At 41.1% G+C, this 21,305-nt stretch overlaps 2 protein-coding genes across 2 annotated transcripts in view; both read left to right on the top strand.

The window, feature by feature from the left end:
• Nucleotides 1-7,477, top strand: part of LOC139385871 (flotillin-2) — a 40,065-nt gene extending 32,588 nt beyond the window's left edge. The window contains exons 7-11 of the mRNA XM_071131151.1: nucleotides 1-120; nucleotides 456-670; nucleotides 983-1,166; nucleotides 5,507-5,656; nucleotides 5,962-7,477. Of these exons, the coding sequence (XP_070987252.1) occupies nucleotides 1-120; nucleotides 456-670; nucleotides 983-1,166; nucleotides 5,507-5,656; nucleotides 5,962-6,000 (708 nt within the window). The 3' untranslated portion in view covers nucleotides 6,001-7,477. The remainder of the gene's footprint in view (nucleotides 121-455; nucleotides 671-982; nucleotides 1,167-5,506; nucleotides 5,657-5,961) is intronic.
• Nucleotides 7,478-9,812: 2,335 nt separating this feature from the next.
• LOC139386111 (protein FAM222B-like) lies at nucleotides 9,813-17,142 on the top strand. The gene is made up of 3 exons (XM_071131540.1): nucleotides 9,813-9,844; nucleotides 11,932-12,062; nucleotides 12,243-17,142. The coding sequence occupies exons 2-3, from the start codon at nucleotides 11,978-11,980 to the stop codon at nucleotides 14,438-14,440; spliced, it is 2,283 nt and encodes a 760-aa protein (XP_070987641.1). The 5' UTR covers nucleotides 9,813-9,844; nucleotides 11,932-11,977; the 3' UTR covers nucleotides 14,441-17,142.
• The last annotated feature ends 4,163 nt before the right edge of the window (nucleotides 17,143-21,305 follow it).

The raw sequence follows: 21,305 nt of genomic DNA on the forward strand, positions 1-21,305 counted from the left end.
GAAGCAGAGTGCAAGAAGGAGATGATGGATGTCAAGTTCCTGGCCGACACCAAGATGGCCGACTCCAAACGAAAACTTGAACTGCAGAAGGCTGCTTTCAACCAAGAAGTCAACACCAAGGTCTGCATGAACTTTATGCTCCACTCTTGAATGCCAGTTAAATCAGTACAGTGTGGTAGAAATTCCAGTCTACTAAATGATTCTATGATGTTGGTCGATCCGAGTCTTAATTATCATTAGGCGTTAGAAATTTAGGTAATGCGACATCTTACGTGATCAGAGAGCCTGGAATGAACATTGAATATCGCCCTAAGCAGCCAAATGCTCCCCCCAGCCAACCTTAACATTAAAACATCTCTATCAACATAGACAGCCAAGTCATGATCCTGTCTCGCTGTCTGTGTGCTTCAACATGGACGTCATGGTCATGTCTCTCTCTGTCCCTGTGCCTCCAGAAAGCGGAAGCTCAGCTGGCCTATGAGCTGCAGGCAGCTAAAGAACAGCAGAAGATCAGGCTGGAGGAGATAGAGATTGAGGTGGTTCAGAGGAAGAAGCAGATCACCATTGAGGAGAAGGAGATTGTCCGCACAGAGAAGGAGCTCATCGCCATGGTGAAGAGGCCTGCCGAGGCAGAGGCATACAAGATGCAGCAGCTGGCCGAGGGACAGAAGTAGGAACACCTTTTATATTATAACAGAACATATCCACAGTCTATTTCCCATTATACATTTACCTATCTGTAACATACAAACTATGTCCTTCACTAGTGATTCCACTCAACTTTTGTGCAGTCTGGAATGCTTCAAGACATATAGATTGGTAGCACTTCATTTAACAGTGCAAAAATGTCCCGGTATTTACTAAGTGATCAGGTTAAATGGTAATCACACAATAATAGCATATGAATTACATACAAATTGTTTGTTTCGGAAATCAATCTTGTTTCCAATTTGTTCTGATACGAGTGTGTTGTGTCTTTCAGGATGAAGAAGGTTCTGATGGCCCAGGCAGAGGCAGAGAAGATCCGGAGGATAGGCGAGGCAGAGGCCTGCTCCATAGAGGCGATAGGGAAGGCTGAGGCTGAGAAGATGAGGCTGAAGGCTGAGGCCTACCAGCAGTATGGAGAGGCAGCCAAGACTGCTCTGGTCCTGGAGGCCCTACCCAAGGTAACACACTATGGATATAAGTCACATAAGTCATATTGTGTTTATTGTTTTTAAATGCAGTGTATCTACATGTGTGTTTGAATTGTTTAGATTGAATCAGATTAAATCACTACTGCCTTGACGAGACCTTTATACAGATGTATTCATATTGAGGTAGTAATGTGTAGATTTACTGTAGACACCAGTGTTGTAGTACTCAAGACTAGTCTCAAAACCATATATTGAGTATCTGTCTTGTCTTGATGTCAGATCGGACTTGACTCGGTCTCGGACAGTGAGTGTCTGTTTGCATCATAGACATGGATGGGCCTGGGTGGACAGAGGCCCACCCACTGGGGAGCCCTGGCAGGCCCACCCAATAAGCTTGATGTGGTTTAAACATGGTTGTTCCCCTTCCTGAGAGTATATCCACTTCTCCAGGCACCACTACACCATTGCATAGGGACGATAGAAAGACAGCAGTCACACACAGCATGATGTTAACCTCTCTGGGATATGTGGGACGGTAGCGTCTCACCTCACCAACAGCCAGTGAAATTGCAGGGCGCCAAATTCAAAACCCACAGAAATCCCATAATTAAAATTCCTCAAGCATACAACTATTTTACACCATTTTAAAGATAAACTTGTTGTAAATCCAGCCACTGTGTCCGATTTCAAAAAGGCTTTACGACGAAAGCACACCAAACGATTATGTTAGGTCAGCACCTAGTCACAGAAAAACACAGCCATTTTTCCAGCCAAAGAGAGGAGTCACAAAAATCAGAAATAGAGATATAATTAATCACTAACCTTTGATGATCTTCATCAGATGACACTCATAGGACTTCATGTTACACATTACATGTATGTTTTGTTCGATAAATAAATATATCCAAAAATCTCAGTTTACATTGGTGCGTTATGTTCAGTAGTTCCAAAGCATCCAGTGATTTTGCAGAGAGCCACATCAATTTACAGAAGTACTCATAATAAACATTGCTAAAAGATACAAGTGTTATGCATGGAATTTTAGATCCACTTGTCCTTAACTTCTTATGGCTGAGATCCCGTTACCGGGAGCGATATAACAACAACCAGTTATAGTACAGGGCGCCATATTCAAAAGAACAGAAATCTCATAATTAAAATTCCTCAAACATACATGTATCTTATATCGTTTTCAAGGTAGTCTTGTTGTTAATCCCACCACAGTGTCCGATTTCAAATAGGATTTATGGGGAAAGCACCACAAACGATTATGTTAGCTCACCAACAACTCACTAAAATACACAGCCAATTTTACCAGCCAAAGAGAGAGAGAGAGAGAGAAAAAGCACATATAGAGATAAAATGAATCACTAACCTTTGATAATCTTCATCAGATGACACTCATAGGACTTCATGTTACACAATACATGCATGTTTTGTTTGATAAAGTTCATATTTATATCAGAAAATCTGAGTTTACATTGGAGCATTCCATTCACTTAGTTCCAAAAACATCCAGTGATTTTGCATAGCCACATCATTCAACAGAAATACTCATCATAAATGTAGATGATAATACAAGTTATACACATGGAATTATAGATATACCTCTCCTTAATGCAACCGCTGTGTCAGATTTTTTTTTTTATTACGGAAAAAGAAACACATGCAATAATCTGAGACGGCGCTCAGAACAATAGAAAAATTAGCCTCCATGTTGGAGTCAACAGAAACCAGAAAATACATGATAAATGTTTCCTTACCTTTGATGAACTTCATCAGAATGCAGTCCTAGGAATCCCAGGTCCACAATAAATGCTTGATTTGTTCAATAATGTCCGTTATTTATGTCCAATTAGCTACTTTGGTTAGCGCGTTTGGTAAACAATTCCAAAGTCACAAAGCGCGTCCACTATAACTGGACAAAATGTCCAAAAGTTCCGTAACAGTCAGTAGAAACATGTCAAACGATGTACTGAATCAGTCTTTAGAATGTTGTTTACATACATCTTGAATAACGTTCTAACTGGAGAATTATAATGACTTCAAATGAGCGGTGGAACGCAGGTCCTTCCCTTGTGAACGCGCATAGTGAAAGCATGGTCAACTCATGGCAGTGGTGACTATTTCCTGTCTCATTCGACCCCCCTTCACATTAGTCATCAGACAAAGTTCTATTGACTGTTGACATCTAGTGGAAGGCGTAGGAAGTGAAAACTCATCCATATCTCGCTGTAATTTCAATGAGGGCTAGGTTGAAAATCTGCCACCCGCAGAAAAAATTCAAACAAGAAGGGGAATTTCTCAAGTTTTTGCCTGCAATATGAGTTCTGTTATACTCACAGACATAATTCAAACAGTTTTAGAAACTTGAGTGCTTTCTATCCCATACTAATAATAATATGCATATATTAGCAACTGAGACTGAGGAGCTGGCCGTTTACAATGGACACCTTTTCATCCAAGCTACTCAATACTGCCCCTGCAGCCATAAAAAGTTAATGCAACCGCTATGTCAGATTTCAAAAAAACTTTACGGAAAAACCAAACCATGCAATAATCTGAGTACGGCGCTCAGACACAAAAACAAGCAATGCAGATACCCGCCATGTTGTGGAGTCAACAGAAGTCAGAAATAGCATTATAAATATTAACTTACCTTTGATGATCTTCATCAGAATGCACTCCCAGGAATCCCAGTTCCACAATAAATGTTTGTTTTGTTCGATAAAGTCCATCATTTATGTCCAAATACCTCCTTTTTGTTTGCGCGTTTAGCACACAAATCCAAACTCAGGAGGCGCGGGCAAGTTCAGGCGAAAGTTCTGCCGAAAAGTCATATTACAGTTCGTAGAAACATGTAAAACGAAGTATAGAATCAATCTTTAGGATGTTTTTATCATACATCTTCAATAATGTTTCAACCAGAGAATTCTTTTGTCTGTAGACATGCAATGGAATGCAGCTAACTCTCACGGGAGTGTGCGAGACTGAGCTCATGGCACTCTGCCAGACACCTGACTCAATCAGCTCTCATTCCCCCCTCCTTCACAGTAGAAGCCTCAAACATGGTTCTAAAGACTGTTGACATCTAGTGAAAGCCCTAGGAAGTGCAATATGACCCCATAGACACTGTATATTCGATAGACAATGACTTGAAAAACTACAAACCTCAGATTTCCCACTTCCTGGTTGGATTTTTTCTCAGGTTTTTGCCTGCCATATGAGTTCTGTTATACTCACAGACATCATTCAACCTGTTTTAGAAACTTCATCTAGCTAGACCGTGGGAAAACTACAGCTCACTATTGAGCAGTGACCAGTTGGCCTGCAAGAAGGCAGAAGTTTCCATATGTTTTTGTAAAAACAGTCCTATCCATTAAGTCAAAATGTGATTGGTCGATTCCACTGTCACTCCAAATTTTGTTCTAATACAGTTGAATCCCAGACACCTTTATTTAGCCTATCCAATGGCTGATTTTTAGCTAGCTAGATTTAGCTCCCTAGAGAAGTTAAAGACTGATTGGATTTTTTTCCCCTTCAGTGTTAACCCTTTCCAACAAAAACTGAAGAGATTAAATCAGAACATCATTGAAGATAGTTATATAATTATCATTATTGTATTATAATCATTCTATACATTCTTAGCCCTTCTCTGAAGGTGTAGAAGGCCCATTGTTCCCCACTGTGTTTGGGTTAGTAATAATTTGTAGAGTCGCTATATTTTCCATCAGCATGCATTTTTTCAGTATTCTGAATGTCCAAAGAATCCATATGTTCTGAAATATGAACACAGAAATACTGGACATTTTTAACTCTTATTATGGTGGTGATTTGACAAATGGTGGTTTTGAATTAGACATTTTTCTGGTCTCAGTCTTGACTCGGTCTCGGACCCCTTGTCCCTCTCCCGGTCTCGGCTCTGACTCGATTTGCTCCGGTCTTGGTCTTGAATCAGTCTCGCTTTAGGTGGTCTTGAACACAACATTGGTAGACACACTCAGTATCATGCCCCCAGGTAAACCTAGTCACATTTGATATTAATAAAGCAGTAATAAACAGTTCATCTCGTCACTGTAATAATGACAAGCCAGTGTATGACTTGTATTTGTTTGTTTCTTTTTGACTGGACAAAGTGCAGTAGTATCAGTCATAACCCACCAGTAGTTATCTACAGTATCTTTGTCAGCCAGTGTTAGAGGTGTTAGTACAAGTGGCAGATTACACCATTTTAAAGTGACTCACAAGTGATTTGTTCAACCAGAGGTTTACATCAGTTGATGTAATATGACATCATATACCTTAAACGTATCTTGTGATGTGAGCACAATAAAATAAAAAAACATCTCAATGTGCCCGTGTCTTCCTAGATTGCAGCCAAGGTGGCGGCACCGCTGGCCAGGACCAATGAGATAGTCATCCTGAGCGGGAAGGGCAACCGTGTGACTGGGGAAGTGAATCGCCTCCTGGCTGAACTTCCAGTGTCCGTCAACGCCCTCACTGGAATTGACCTATCAAAGGTAATTAGGGGTGTGGTCTATGGTGAAAATTGTATGTGAAACATATATTAGTGTGTCTATAGAAATAGAATTACACTCATTATTGCTGCCAGATGGTCCACCTATCATAGAACGTTGACTTGAATAGAGTGGTAATGTCTGTTCTAGTAATTCTATGAATTAGCTAATATGTTGCATATGATCCTATTGGTGCTGTTGGATTTTCCAGCCTACATGCAATTTTTTAACAAGTATTGAAATTAAACCTTAGAATACAATATTTTTTTCTAACCTAAATTGAATTGTTTTTGTTTTCTATTCAACAGATCCCACTACTGCAGAAGATGAGCTATGCTCAGGCCTGAAAACAATCTCTCCCTTCTACTCCGATATCTGTTTTATGCACTCCCATAGACTGCCTTCAATACTCTTGAAATTATATATATACACACACACACACACACACACACACAGTGGGGAGAACAAGTATTTGATACACTGCCGATTTTGCAGGTTTTCCTACTTACAAAGCATGTAGAGGTCTGTCATTTTTATCATAGGTACACTTCAACTGTGAGAGACGGAATCTAAAACAAAAAATGTTAAGTAATTCATTAGCATTTTATTGCATGACATAAGTATTTGATACATCAGAAAAGCAGAACTTAATATTTGGTACAGAAACCTTTGTTTGCAATTACAGAGATCATACGTTTCCTGTAGTGCTTGACCAGGTTTGCACACACTGCAGCAGGGATTTTGGCCCACTCCTCCATACAGACCTTCTCCAGATCCTTCAGGGTTTGGGGCTGTCGCTGGGCAATACGGACTTTCAGCTCCCTCCAAAGATGTTCTATTGGGTTCCGGTCTGGAGACTGGCTAGGCCACTCCAGGACCTTGAGATGCTTCTTACGGAGCCACTCCTTAGTTGCTCTAGCTGTGTGTTTCGGGTCGTTGTCATGCTGGAAGACCCAGCCACGACCCATCTTCAATGCTCTTACTGAGGGAAGGAGGTTGTTGAACAGGATCTCGCAATACATGGCCCCATCCATCCTCCCCTCAATACGGTGTAGTCGTCCTGTCCCCTTTGCAGAAAAGCATCCCCAAAGAATGATGTTTCCACCTCCATGCTTCACGGTTGGGATGGTGTTCTTGGGGTTGTACTCATCCTTCTTCTTCCTCCAAACACGGCGAGTGGAGTTTTGACCAAAAAGCTCTATTTTCTCATCAGACCACATGACCTTCTCCCATTCTTCCTCTGGATCATCCAGATGGTCATTGGCAAACTTCAGACGGGCCTGGACATGCGCTGGCTTGAGCAGTGGGACCTTGCGTGCGCTGCAGGATTTTAATCCATGACGGCGTAGTGTGTTACTAATGGTTTTCTTTGAGACTGTGGACCCAGCTCTCTTCAGGTCATTGACCAGGTCCTGCCGTGTAGTTCTGGGCTGATCCCTCACCTTCCTCATGATCATTGATGCCCCACGAGGTGAGATCTTGCATGGAGCCCCAGACCAAGGGTGATTGACCGTCATCTTGAACTTCTTCTATTTTCAATTTATTTTCTGTCCTGTAGCCCATCCCAGCCTTGTGCAGGTCTACAATTTTATCCCTGATGTCCTTACAGAGCTCTCTGGTCTTGGCTATTGTTGAGAGGTTGGAGTCTGTTTGATTGAGTGTGTGGACAGGTGTCTTTTATACAGGTAACGAGTTCAAACAGGTGCAGTTAATACAGGTAATGAGTGGAGAACAGGAGGGCTTCCTAAAAAAAAGAACAGGTCTGTGAGAGCCGGAATTCTTACTGGTTGGTAGGTGATCAAATACTTATGTCATGCAATAAAATGCTAATTAATTACCTAAAAATCATACAATGGGATTTTCTGGATTGTTTTTTTAGATTCCGTCTCTCACAGTTGAAGTGTACCTATGATTTAAAAAATTACAGACCTCTGCATGCTTTGTAAGTAGGAAAACCTGCAAAATCTGCAGTGTATCAAATAATGCTTCTCCCCACTGTATATATTTTTTTTTATATGAAGTGAATTTTTTTTAACCTCTGGTGCCTTAATTTCTACAGGACCAGAATATCTGCATGTACTGCTGCTCCTTTATATACTCTATCTTCGAGTTCACTACTTTTTTAATCATGGAAGCCTTTTACAATCAGTAGATCACATGGGATACATTGTTATAATTTAGCATGAACTGAGCCTTTTTTTATTTAACTTATATACCTCTCTAGTCTCTACCTTACCATGTAATTTCAGTGAACAGTTAGCTGTTAAGAAGAGCAACCTCAGTGATTTTCTTCCAAAGGTGTACTCACCTTGCCAATTATACACTTCATGATTACTGAGTCATTATCCATTCCTGCTATCACGTGATTATTGTATAGGTTATGGAAGTTACTGTACTCTAATGTATATAACTTTTAATTTAACTGATTTCATTTGTATCCTTTATGATGAGTTATGGGTTTTCGCAATCAGGTGACAAGTTGTATGAAGTGCTACATAAAATAAGGTGCTTACTATCCTCAAATTTATTTAGGCTTCTACTACAAAACTGGGAATTCTTCCCACTCAACAAGCAATCATGTGTTTTCATTTAGTTGTATGTTGTAAAAAATATGTTTAGTACATTATTCCTAACACTTTAATTTATAGCAACAATAATGGCTTTTTTTTTTTTTTTTACTAATCACAGAAACCTGATTGCCAGACCTTTATTTCTTTGGCTACGATGCATGTTTCTGATTTGGCTCAAAGTAAGTTGAAGTACTGAATTGACTTGAAGTATGAGGGAGAGATTATGAACTTTGTGGGATGCTATGATCCAGGGTAATTTATTGAGAGAACTCTTTGCCCTGGAGAAGGTTCAGTATGTGAAATATTGAAGGGTTTTTGAGTCAAAGAAGAAGTAAAATGGTGTTACTCATAGCCAAATACTAGTCATTGCACCTTATCATTTTTTATTATACACAAGTTTTTTTTATATATATATATATAAAAAAAAACATGAGCTGGGATATGTTTTAAGAAATGAGTGTGTTCATTCTGTTGATTTCTTAATTTCATGTTTCATTTGATTAGTGTGACTTGAGTATAACATTGACAGACACTTATTATTTTGGGGGGGGGGGGGGGGGGGGGGGGGGTTGCAGTTTTATATAGTAATATGTCAATGTTAAACCATGTAAGACAGCCCTTCAGGTTCTGTGCACAATGTAATTTTTGCTAAAGATAACTTTGTATATCATACACTTGTCAGAGAAAGATATCACTCCTGTTCAATGTATTTAGTCATTTATCTTGCTTTTAATGAAATATAATTGTGAAAATGGGTATATGTGCTGTTATACTATTGTCATTCCACATTACCTCCATGTTTATGATCTGTTTGTTGAGCTCATTCCAAGACGGATAATCACAATCTGATTATATTGGCTTTTTTGTGGAGGTAGACTAACTTTCTTCTTGTTTAGTATCACTATTTACGTTATAATCTTAAACAAGGGGGAGAGTAGCCCTTTGTACAAGGATAGGGAAATGGCAGATATTGTTCATTTTTAATATATGTGGATGCCATCATCACTGATTTGGTGACTTGCACTATTTAACATAAGATCATGGGAAATGGCAAACCAAGATAGGAAAAGTCCAGCTATCATGTAAGTAGACAGATTCTAACTTGCTCAGTGCTTTTTCAAACAATGTTCAATTGGAAAAATGTTGTCCTTTCCCCCTCCCAGACATATCGTAACATTCTTTGTAATAAGTCAAATGAAAGTTGACTAGCTTGTTCGCTCGCTATATTGCTTGCTTCTTTATCAACTGACTAACTTAATGGTTAACATCTCGTGTAAACAGTACGTTAGCCTAAGCAACGTTACTGATTAGAACTACAATGCCTGTGTTGTGTAGTTTGTTTGGAGAAAAAAAATAAGTACTTTTTGGCACGCTAATATTGTGTAGCTAAATAGTTAGCGCTCATTTACATTTTAAGTGGTCTATTGACTACTAGACGACAACCTCTTGCATGAAGAATCTCAGCACTTCCATCTCTTGTCAGATCACCAAGGAATATTAGTCAGGTATTCAGTATGCACACCTAAAATATACCGAATAAAGGTCCTAGAACTCCGGGTGCCTAATGCGCATGCCTTCTCAAAGTTTCTGTTGCAGAAAGCAAGCAGCAGAAAAAGCATCGGTGAGCTAACATCATAACCAAAATATCGATGTTCGATCATCTCGCAAGAATGTTTTCTCTTGATTTCGCGGGGGAGTATGTATTTTGCGTATTATGACTTTCCAGCGTTTCCTTTTGCAAAATGTTTACTTCAGTAGCTATCAGACGCCGGTTATGATAGCTGGCTAACGTTAGCTAGTTAACCTAGCTGATCGCTAGCAGCACAAAGAAGTGTTCAATGCTTTGTGGTGCTATGACTCGAGGTATTTAACACTAGCTTGTTCGCTCGCTATATTGCTTGCTTCTTTATCAACTGACTAACTTAATGGTTAACATCTCGTGTAAACAGTACGTTAGCCTAAGCAACGTTACTGATTAGAACTACAATGCCTGTGTTGTGTAGTTTGTTTGGAGAAAAAAAATAAGTACTTTTTGGCACGCTAATATTGTGTAGCTAAATAGTTAGCGCTCATTTACATTTTAAGTGGTCTATTGACTACTAGACGACAATGCTACTCAACGATGACACCAGCTAGTTTGTATTTAAGGTCTTTGTTCATAACTAGTTATATTAATGTCCTCGCATTCTAGATCAGAAAAACCCTACCCAGGCCAGAGCCAACGTTAAATGACTTATTGATATTTACACAATGATGCAATAACATTTATGGTAGACCTAGTCATCAGACTGTCTGAGTATATTTATTGTAACTAGTAGCTCCATCCTTTTCAAGAACTGGTCAGCTGGACACTAATCAGCTACAGTGTAAGACTTTGCATTCTTGAGTCATTGGGACTTCTGGGTTCTGACAAATTTAGCTTTGTTCCAGAACTGAAAGGTGTTCTGTGTGACGTTAAAGCACCATTACATACTTTAAACACCGCTGTCCTGCATCGCTTAGTATTGTAAAGCATTTACATCATAGTCATTTAGCAGACTCTGATCCGGATAGACTTACAGTAGTGAGTGCATACATTTTCATACTGGTCCCCCACTATTGGCCCAGCATCATTAGGGATTGGCCGGTGTAGGCAGTCATTGTTAGTAAAAATTTGTTCTTAACTGACTTGGTTAGACAAATTTAAAATAGGAATTGAACCCACAACCCTGGGGTTGCAAGTGCCATGCTCTACCAACTGAGCTGCACATAAGCACTAGACCTGAGCTCATTTTCCCTGGCTAAACAAGCATTTCGGTACACCCGCAATAACATCTAAATATGTCTTTGTGACCAATAAAATTTGATTTAAACCAGCTGGCTAACTGAACTATGCTAGTTTTCAACCTCATTACCAAACTTCATATACTGTACTCTCAACTTCAAAACTCCTTTGCTAGTTATACAATCATGTAACTAAGTCATTTGCTGGAAAGAAACTTAAATTGTATTTTGTTGAAACGTCATGACCGTTTCAAGATATGTCGTAAGACGACAGTTGGCGTAGGATATCATTGCTACTTAACTCTGATCCAAGTTCAGTTTTGAGATCCACCATCTTCATTTGCATAGGGTTAGCTGGAAGTATCTGACTGGTCTTGGAACTGTGACAACAGGCAGCTTCTCCCCGCTTGGCTTGATGGGATATGTAGGGATTTTTCCATATGTACACGGTCTTGTACCCTTAACCTTTTTTCAACTGACTTTACTGGATTACTCATTAATAATGTCGAGTTAATTGACTCAAGAAAACTTGACAAAATATCAACTCTACACATCGCAATGGCTAAATTACTTCTGGAGGCTAAGGGTCTGTGGAGCTCCTCTTCCTCCTCACCACTCTATGGTCCCTGGTCAGTAGTAGTACACTATACAGGGTGTAATTTGGAATGCAGACACAGATTGGTGGAGCCAGCTTGAGGTTCTCTAGCCAGTAGCCATCATGCAGTATGTCCTGCTGTGCCCTAGGAAAGGAGAAAAGGCGTCTCCATCTTAAGCCCCCTGCTCTGTCTGTCTAGCAGCAGGCAGGGTGTTTGCTGTAAAAGGCTGAGGCACAAATGCGGGCTGATTACCAACTGACTGCCATTTTAGAAAGGTTACAATGTACAGGAAATAAATAGCCTTATGGCGGAGTCATTTTACATGGTCAATGTGGCGTCTCTCTCTCAGCATGGTGAGGAGAGTGTTTCCCATGTTGCATTAGTGGAAGTGTGACATGCTGGCCTGTCTGCCAGCATCATCAGGTGACCCTACAACCCGATTTCTCTCCCACACGCAGATGAACACTGGACTTCAGCAATGTAAGTGTTTTTATCTGATATAATTGAATACTATAGTTTCATAGAAATCTAAAATAAGTTTCCTATTCATATTTCTACTTAATGAGTTGTAAATCCTTTCCAGTCACTAGTTGAATGAAGAAACTTTGGTTATGCAAAAATTCCTTGTTCTTTCTCTCTCTGTCCTTCTTTCCATCCTAGGGGACACTACACAGAAGATGATATCTGCCAACTATCCAACCCCAGCAGAATTAGATGCCTTTGCTAAGAAAGTCGCCAACAAGCCTCTGACCATAAAGATCTTCCCCAACAGTGTCAAAGTACCTCAGAGAAAGCACATCCGCCGCACAGTGAACGGGTTGGACACGTCCAGCCAGCGCCACAGCCCCTACCAGTCTCAGGTCAGCAGCACCAGAGCGGGCCTCCTAGCCGTCCTCCGCACTTCGACCGGGAAAAGCGCCCTCAAAGACACAGACGGCAGCCAAGCCCATCTGCTTCCCAAAGCAGCCATGAACCTCCACAGCGGGTCGCACGTCATTCAAAGCTCTTTAAATCTCCCCGAGCCTGTCCCCCACCTCCAGGGCATGTCCCAAACCCAACACCAGGCATTGAACCAGAAACAGGGCCTCCCCCACCCACATCCACAGCATGCTGTACAGCAGCACAACATGGCTCATCGTGTGACTTCACAGCCACATATTCCTCAACCTCAACCTAAAACTTTACAGCAACAGAACATGGCCCACCCTCAAACTTTACAGCGGCAACCAAGCTTGTCCCAGCTGCAAACTGTACAGCAGCAACAGCAGAATCTGGCGCACCCCCAGAATATCCAGCGGCAGCAAAATTTGCCTCACACGCAGACTTTACGACAGCAAGATCAGACTCGGCCACAAACCTTACAGCAGCAGCATCTTTTTCATCCTCAGACGCTGCAGCACCAGACTCTTCCTCACCAACAAGCTTTAGTACAGCAGGCTGTGGCTCAGGCTCAAGGTCTCCGGCACCTGCCTGACTTAGCCCAGGCCCAGCCTCCACCTAGTCTGCAACATTCCCAGGGCATGCAGCACCCCCAGAGCCTGTCACAGCCTCTCCCCCAGGGCCTCCGGCACCAGCCTGACGTAGCCCAGTCCCAGCCTCCACCCAGTCTGCAACATTCCCAGGGCCTCCCCCCATCTCAGCAGTTCCCCCAGGCTTCCGGTGCCGGCCCTGGCCCTCACTCTGCCCTGCAGCCCCAGCCAGGCACCCCCTATGGCCCCAGGAAGCTGCCAGACGCAGACGTCCCGCCAAACGTAACTGTATCTACCTCCACCATCCCGCTATCCATGGCGGCCTGCCTGCACCACAACCGGCCGGGCACAGACCTGAGCAGCATTGTGCACCAGATCAACCAGTTCTGTCAGGCTCGGGCCGGAATGGGTGCCACCTCGGTGTGTGAGGGCCAGATTGCCAACCCCAGCCCCATCAGCCGTAACCTTCTCATCAATGCCAGCTCCAGGGTCAACACACCCCACAATCTGGACCTCCTTCCCTCCTGCCTGCTGGGCCCCACAGAGAAGGACCCTGAAGAGTCCCAGGGTCCTGCTGGTGGCCTACAGCCCAACATAGCTGTCATGAACAGGTTGCCACCTGCTTTCCACACTGACATAAAGCAGCAGTTACAGCAGCAGCAATTACAGCAGTTACAACAGGTTCACCAGCATCAACAACATAATCAGGTACAGCAGCTCCAACAGGTTCACCAGCAGCAACAGCTACAACATCAGTTACAGCAGCAACTCCAACAGCAGCAGCTCCAACAGCAACACTCCTGGAACCAGCACCAGCTGGCTCACATGCAGCACCTGCCCGAGGGAACCAACCCCAGCAAGAACCCCAGGAGAGAAATCCCCTCTGGGCCTGTCTTCCCTGCCAAGACCCTCAACTATCCCCACGTGCTGCTGGCCTCGCATCCACAAGCCTTCTACCTTAAACACCCATCAGACAAGACAACCCCCTCGCCCTCCGTAACCGGCCCACCGGGTGGCACCATGCCCAGCTACACCAACGGGTGCTACCTGCAGGCTCCATGGGGCAGTGTCCTACAAGCAGGCAAAAGTGATGGTCTTGGCCCTCTGGATTTGGCCTTCCAGGGGGGCCCGTCAGGGGCCTCCATAGACTGCAGCACACCAGGATCACAGTACCAACCAGGAGCCAGACCCAGGTTCCCAGGTTCGGGTCAGACCAAGCTGATGAAGCAGAACGTGTCTGATTACCTGGCTGGGGATTTCCAGGCATTCCAGCATAACCCAGGTGCCATGGGGAAGATGCACAGGCCCCCCATGAGTAGAGCTCTAGCCCAGGGCCCAGAGTTAGGCAACGGTAGAAATATCCCCGCTCATCACCCAGGCTATAGATAGATAGCAGTCTTCACCTCACCAGTTGTGTGTCATGGTTGGTGAATGATTCAAGATTATAATCAGGTGTCCACATGTTGTAGAGTTCTTGCAAGTGATCAATTCAATGTTCTCCCTAGTCGGTTGCTCCTGCTCTCAATGTTTAATCACTGACTTATGTGTTTTAAAAGTAGGTCCTTAGCCCTTAAAGGTATCTGTTAAACCTTAGTGCCAGATGAAGGGTTTTTGATTGTTATTCTAATGATGAAGAATACTTACTCATACCACAACATGGACATCTGCTTCTTGTAGTATTTTCTGGAATACTCTATTATCTAGGACTAAGTAGAGAACCTAGTAGAGCTACTTCCTTTCCACATAATAATTACCATAGTTATCCCCAGGTTGTCATGGAACCAACCACGCCCTTTTACAACATTAGTGGCCTAATAGCTGCCAATGCAGCGGCTGAAAATGGGGTGTTATTTCCTGGCCTATGTTTACATTTGAATGGGTATTTTTGTATGCTAATATGAATCAGGTTCATGTCTGAGTATATTCTAACTTCAATCTCTCCCCATATAGAGTAAGGCACTGCTACAACCATTTTGTCCTGTCCTTGTGTGTGATAAGACTTTAAAACGGAGTACTTTTGAAGTCGTTTTTAGTTGTTTTTTTATCCCTACCTTGTTCTGTTACTTAAGTTAAATTGTCTCTACTTGAATTTCTCCAGGGACGCTTTCAGTATGAGGACTTAGAGAATCGAAATGTCATGCTAAACATTTACAAAAGGAACAAAACCTCCCTTTGGGAGAAACATTAATTGTCTTTTGAATAATGTGAACCCAGTAGGATCAATCCCCTGATCTTGAAAGGAATTGTCTGTGTTTGCTTAGACCAAATTGATCACTTGCAAGTGTGCAAGTACAACCGAACATACCGGAGGGTTAAAATATTTATTTGTTTCACCACTATACTACTGTAAACAAGTGAATGGATTCCTTGTGGATCTTTACCTGTCTGGGGGTTCTGGTAAGCTGAGGGGTATCCTACGAAGCAGGTTTGAAGAGTTAGCGAGTTAACTTTGGTCAACTGAGTCTTAATGAAAAGTATGGCATTCGACTAGCCATGTGCAACGTGCAGTTACAAGCCTGCTATAATTAGTGTCGTTACTGTCGTAGTACGGCTAAAGACTGAGCTTGAATGTGACGCTAACAGAAGCTGGTTCGCTTCAGAAAACAGATCTAGCTTGCTTATTGGGATACCTCTTTTCCTTCACTTGCTAGCCTAACCCTAACTGTATTGTCTCTCTACTACCTAGAAAGGAGAACCGAGGTTCAGTCCAGTTATTTTAAATGCAGGTTACCTCCTCATGCTTGTAGATGGGTCTAGCCATAGAAATATAATTACGTCTAAGTAATGATATTTCTATGGGTCTAGCATGCTGCGTTTTTCCTCAGTTTAATTTGGCTTACTCTTTCCTCCTCCCTGATAACTCTTGGGGGAAAAAAGCCTTAAATGTTATATTAGTTATCTTCTACCTTAAATGTTGACTTTTTACACCATGCCGGATTTCCGTAAACAGTGCGTGGTGTCGCATCCTATATCGAAAATTGTTTCTGCATATGTTTTCATTTAAGGCCATTGTTAAATTGCTAAGTAAAAGTCCTCATTTTAAAGGATAATAAGTATGAATAGTGTTAAGCAGAGTTTCATAGGTGTGTGGCACTGGGCTGTAACTATGGTCTTTGGAGTACGTTTCTTTCGTTGTTTCTACGTGACAAATGCCCTTACACTAATTTAGTTCTTAGCTAATTTATTTATTTGAACACTGCATCCTGAAGCCATAGGTTTTTCCACACGGGTGCCATAGGTAACGCATATGATCAGACACAAAACAATGCAAACTGATGTCTCACAACTAGCTGCATTCAGTAAGCGATGGAAAGGTTAAGTCATAGAGGTAATTTGATTTATAGAGGTTATGTAGCCTTAAAGGCGCTACACCTTTTTTTTTCAAAAAACAAAATTGCATTGTCATTCAGAAAATTGCCATAATATATCTGCAGTACTGGGGGAATGATACGTGGTTCACAGTATTACTTACCTGACCGCCAGTGCTGTTTATAAACACCTATTGATTTCTCCCGCCAGAGCGGCATCTGTCAAAATGGGAAAGCTGTTTTGACTTTGCCTGTGTGGAAATCGGGTCAAGCAGCCAATGTAAAAATGTCTCTAATTTCCTGGTTGCTAAAATTCTACACTGCTCATTTTCAGTTTGTGAGAAAAACAAGCACTGAATAGTGGAGGGAATCGTTGTACCTTCTAAATTGCTGTGAAATATATTTTTAATAACAAAAACGTTTTTTTACAGCTGTTTAAAGCTGGTGGACCAAAACCGAAAGTAAAAGGCTCAAGCGTGTGTCTCCATGTTGTGGGGGAGATGGTACATTTGTTTTGAATGCAGCCTAGTGCTGTTGCAATTCTCCTAGCTTCCACATAGGGGAGATGTTCTGTGTAGCACCTTTAAATGTTATGGATTGAGCTTTTTTCTCTTGAGGGCAGTAGCTAGATTCTGTTTTGCTCTTACTACTGTTGTGTTCCTGATGTGCCTGGCCCTTGAAGCTGCTATTGAATTCTAATCTGAACACACAAGAGTGTGTGTGTGTGTGTGTATAGTAATGATGTATGGGTTGTACTATTGGAATAAAGGTTCCTATTTATAATGTGTTGTCATGGATTTTTGAAATGCGAGATTGTAAATCTGTGTAGTGGAAATGGACCAACTGTTGCTGCAGTGAACCAAGCGATGTACCTGTTGTTCCATTTGACCTGATTTACTTATTCTATAATGTTGTACAGCCATGTTACAGCCCGAGAACGTCAGGTTTACAGTTACACTTTCTAATATTAAGCCCAGCGGAGACATTTCATATGAAATAGTATGTGTGGGTGTGTGCGAGAGAAAGGGTGTAAAGCCTAGATACTTGTGCACACTACACAGTGGTGCACATCTATCCATTTTGGGGGGGACCAAGCTTCTAACTGTAACTACTGATACTTGACAGGCGTCCGCGTTTACATACCACAATGATTCCAGACAATGTTGGGAGTCTGAACGGCTGCTGCTGAATCACTGACCAAACTCACCAAGCCTTCCCCTCAACCATAATCACCATGGCCCAAAGCCTAGTTACATTCTATGTCTGAAATGGCATCCTATTCACTACTGTACGACTTGACCTAGGGTCATAGTCAAAAGTGGTGCACTATTTCGAAAGTCGTGTGCCATTTTGGATCTTGGTTTGTATTAGTTTTAAAGAATCATGCTATTTTAAGGTTGTGACAAAATAGTGGTCTGCTGCCCTCTAGACAGTTGTAGGAACAGAATGTGGATGACTGTTTATCAGTGTAATAGGTAAAGACCTTATAGAGTTTAATTCGGGAGATGGTAACTCTAAGTAACCTCTTCCGTGGTGCCTCAAATCCTAATGAGTTAATTGTTACATGATTAATTTAATCGGGTAACAATTAAACATAGTTAGTGGATTAAATAAATAACAGTCATCAGAGTAATGAAAGTAAAGTCATGACAGCGGTAAACTGAAGGTTGTTGAAGGTTGGTTTCTTGTAGGCTTGTATTTAACCACCAACCCCCAGATTACGTGGACATGATGGGGCGTATTTCTGGCCAGTGTCCAATTCCCATGAGTTTTGACAAATGAGGACTCCTCTATCAGGGTCACAATAGCTACACATAGAAAAGATTCTAAATGTTGCTGTGGGGAAACAATATGTTAAATGGAGAAAATCGATATACCTGCAGAAAAAACAACAATAAAGCAAAAGATCATCTGAGATGAGAAAGTGTTCACTTAAAATCTACAAATTAAATGTTAATGGACCTCTTCAAAGCTTCCGGCATTAAACTCTTAAATGTTGCATCATGATGTTTTTCTTCTGCATTAGAAATAGAGTTGGTGCCATTTACATTACATTTTAATCATTAGGAAATTATCTTATCCAGAGTCACTTACACTTAGTGCATTCATTTTGTAATGCTTATAAATCACACATTCGTCCCCCTCTCCAGAAGAAGTAGAATGCTCCTATGACACTGATGAGCTCACCAACGAATTGCAGGTAGTCAAGTCCTCAACAGGAAATGGAGGTTTGCAAATGTCAGCCTCAGAGATAATTTGGTGAAACCAAGTCTTTGATAAATACAGTATTTGGCAAAGAAAACGCAAAATGAAATTGTGTATCTGTGAGAAAATAAATGTTATAGAAAAAATATGGTCATAAGTTAGTTTCTTGGGGAATTTTTGGTCAGTAAGATACTCACCTGTCCTTCCTTTCTGTAGGAGCACACAGTGGTGAAGATGCCCAGGTATACCACGTAAATCAGGAAGTTCATCAAGAATATCTTACTGGCAAACTTGTCCCACTTCTCCTCGAGAAGTCTGTGAAGAGTTTGTCCCCAGAATGTCAAGACGATTCTAGGGCAAACGGGTGGACATTTTTAAAAGTCACTCTGAGGACTGAGAACACACTGTATATGGGTTGTTCCATGAAATGAGTGTTTTTTCCATCCGTTTGATATTTGAAATAGACATTGTGCACCAAAATTGAATTGTAAAAGCCTGTTATATTAAATGAAGTGCCATTTAATATACTGTAGACCAAAATGTTTTATGCGTTTTGACATCTCCCTCCATCAACCATGTGTCACTTCTAGGAAGATTTTAACCCACTCAATCCCAAAATGTATCCAATGTTCACCATTATTGTAAAGCCCAAGTTATTTTGTTGCTTTGACAAAGTATTTTCTGTAGATTATTATTTATTTAATGTGATTAGTGATTTATGTATGTCCCTCATTTTAAGGTCAACCTTGTTACGTACACTGAACTCTCGTTTTAATATGGTAAAACTATTCCTTTTTAAATATTTTTTCAAAAGGAACATTGAACATCTAATAGTTAAATCATAGAGTAAAAGCAGGTGAGCTGGTTCTACTCTTTTTGGAAATGTTCATTTTTTTGTGTGGTGGAGAACTGAGTGGGTTGAAAATAACACTTCAACCCTGTTACCCATAGATAGACAGGCTAGAATTGTTTTAACAATGTAATTTTTTTATGAAGCTTGCCTTCAATTGCCACTCCCTGTTGCGCATAGTAAGCTTCCACTCCCCCTTTCACAAGGGGATTTATGTCTGATTTAAGAAGAAATCGCCAACTCTGCTACAGTCAAGCCTGTTACTTTATTTGGCACTTAATATACACTTACTATAGTATATTTTTAATTTAACCTCTTGAGATATGAAAACATTATTTTTATTAAGTTGAACATTTATTTGCTCTTTATGTTCAAATTAGGTGAAATAAAGCAAATGTTTTACCATGTTACAATTCTCAAAAGGCACCGAATTGGTAGAACGAGTTCAACTTAAAAAGCTAATATTTACATGTCAAAAGGATTTCACTAGATTATTAGTAGAGCAAGTTTATCCAGACGAGGGCCAGAGAAAGAACCTGTGGCCTCACATTGCTTCTGTTTAGTGGCTCTGTTTTCTGGGTGTTGTCTGCAGTGGCCAGCAACGTGTGCAGGACCGTGTTCCCCTGGGAGTCTTTGTCTGTTATGGGTTGTCTATGAAGAAGGACAGAGACAGAGGAAGCATACCTGTGGGGTTTATTATTATTTTTTTATTTCACTTTTATTTAACCAGGTAGGCCAGTTGAGAACAAGTTCTCATTTACAACTGCGACCTGGCCAAGATAAAGCAAAGCAGTGCGACAAAAACAACAACACAGAGTTACACATAAACAAACATACAGTCAATAACACAAAATGAATATCTATGTATAGTGTGTGCAAATGTAGAAGAGTAGGGAGGCAAGGCAATAAATAGGCCATAGAGGTGAAATAATTACGATTTAGCATTAACCCGCTAACGGGATCGATATGACAACAGCCAGTGAGTGCAGGGCGCCAAATTCAAAACAACAGAAATCCCATAATTAAAATTCCTCAAACATACAAGTATTTCACACCATTTTAAAGATACACTTCTTGTTAATCCCACGACAGTCTCAGATTTCAAATAGGCTTTACGGCGAAAGCACCACAAACGATTATGTTAGGTTAGGTCAGAGCCAAGTCACAGAAAAACACAGCCATTTTTCCAGCCAAAGAGAGGAGTCACAAAAATCAGAAATAGAGATAGAATTAATCACTAACCTTTGATGATCGTCATCAGATGACACTCATGGGACTTCATGTTACACAATACATGTATGTTTTGTTCGATAAAGTTCATATTTATATATAAAATCTCAGTATACATTGGCGCGTTATGTTCAGTAGTTCCAAAAACATCCGGTGATTTTGCAGAGAGCCACATCAATTTACAGAAATACTCATCATAAATGTTGATGAAAATACAAGTGTTATACATGGAACTTTAGATACACTTCTCCTTAATGCAACCGCTGTGTCAGATTTCAAAAAAAGCTTTACGGAAAAAGCAAAACATGCAATAATCTGAGTACGGTGCTCAGAGCCCAAACAAGCCATTGTGCAGTCAACAGAAGTCAGAAATAACATTATAAATATTCACTTACCTTTGATGATCTTCATCAGAATGCACTCCCAGGAATCCCAGTTCCACAATAAATGTTTGTTTTGTTCGATAATGTCCATAATTTATGTCCAAATAGCTCCTTTTGTTAGCGCGTTTGGTAAACAAATCCAAACTCAGGAAGCGCGTTCACTAGGAGCAGACGAAATGTCAAAAAGTTCCGTTACAGTCCGTAGAAATGTCGAACGATGTATAGAATACATTTTTTGGATGTTTTTAACATAAATCTTCAATAATGTTCCAACCGGA

The sequence above is a fragment of the Oncorhynchus clarkii genome, chromosome 27 (assembly GCF_045791955.1).
Source record: "Oncorhynchus clarkii lewisi isolate Uvic-CL-2024 chromosome 27, UVic_Ocla_1.0, whole genome shotgun sequence".
NCBI classification, from domain to species: Eukaryota; Metazoa; Chordata; class Actinopteri; order Salmoniformes; family Salmonidae; genus Oncorhynchus; species Oncorhynchus clarkii.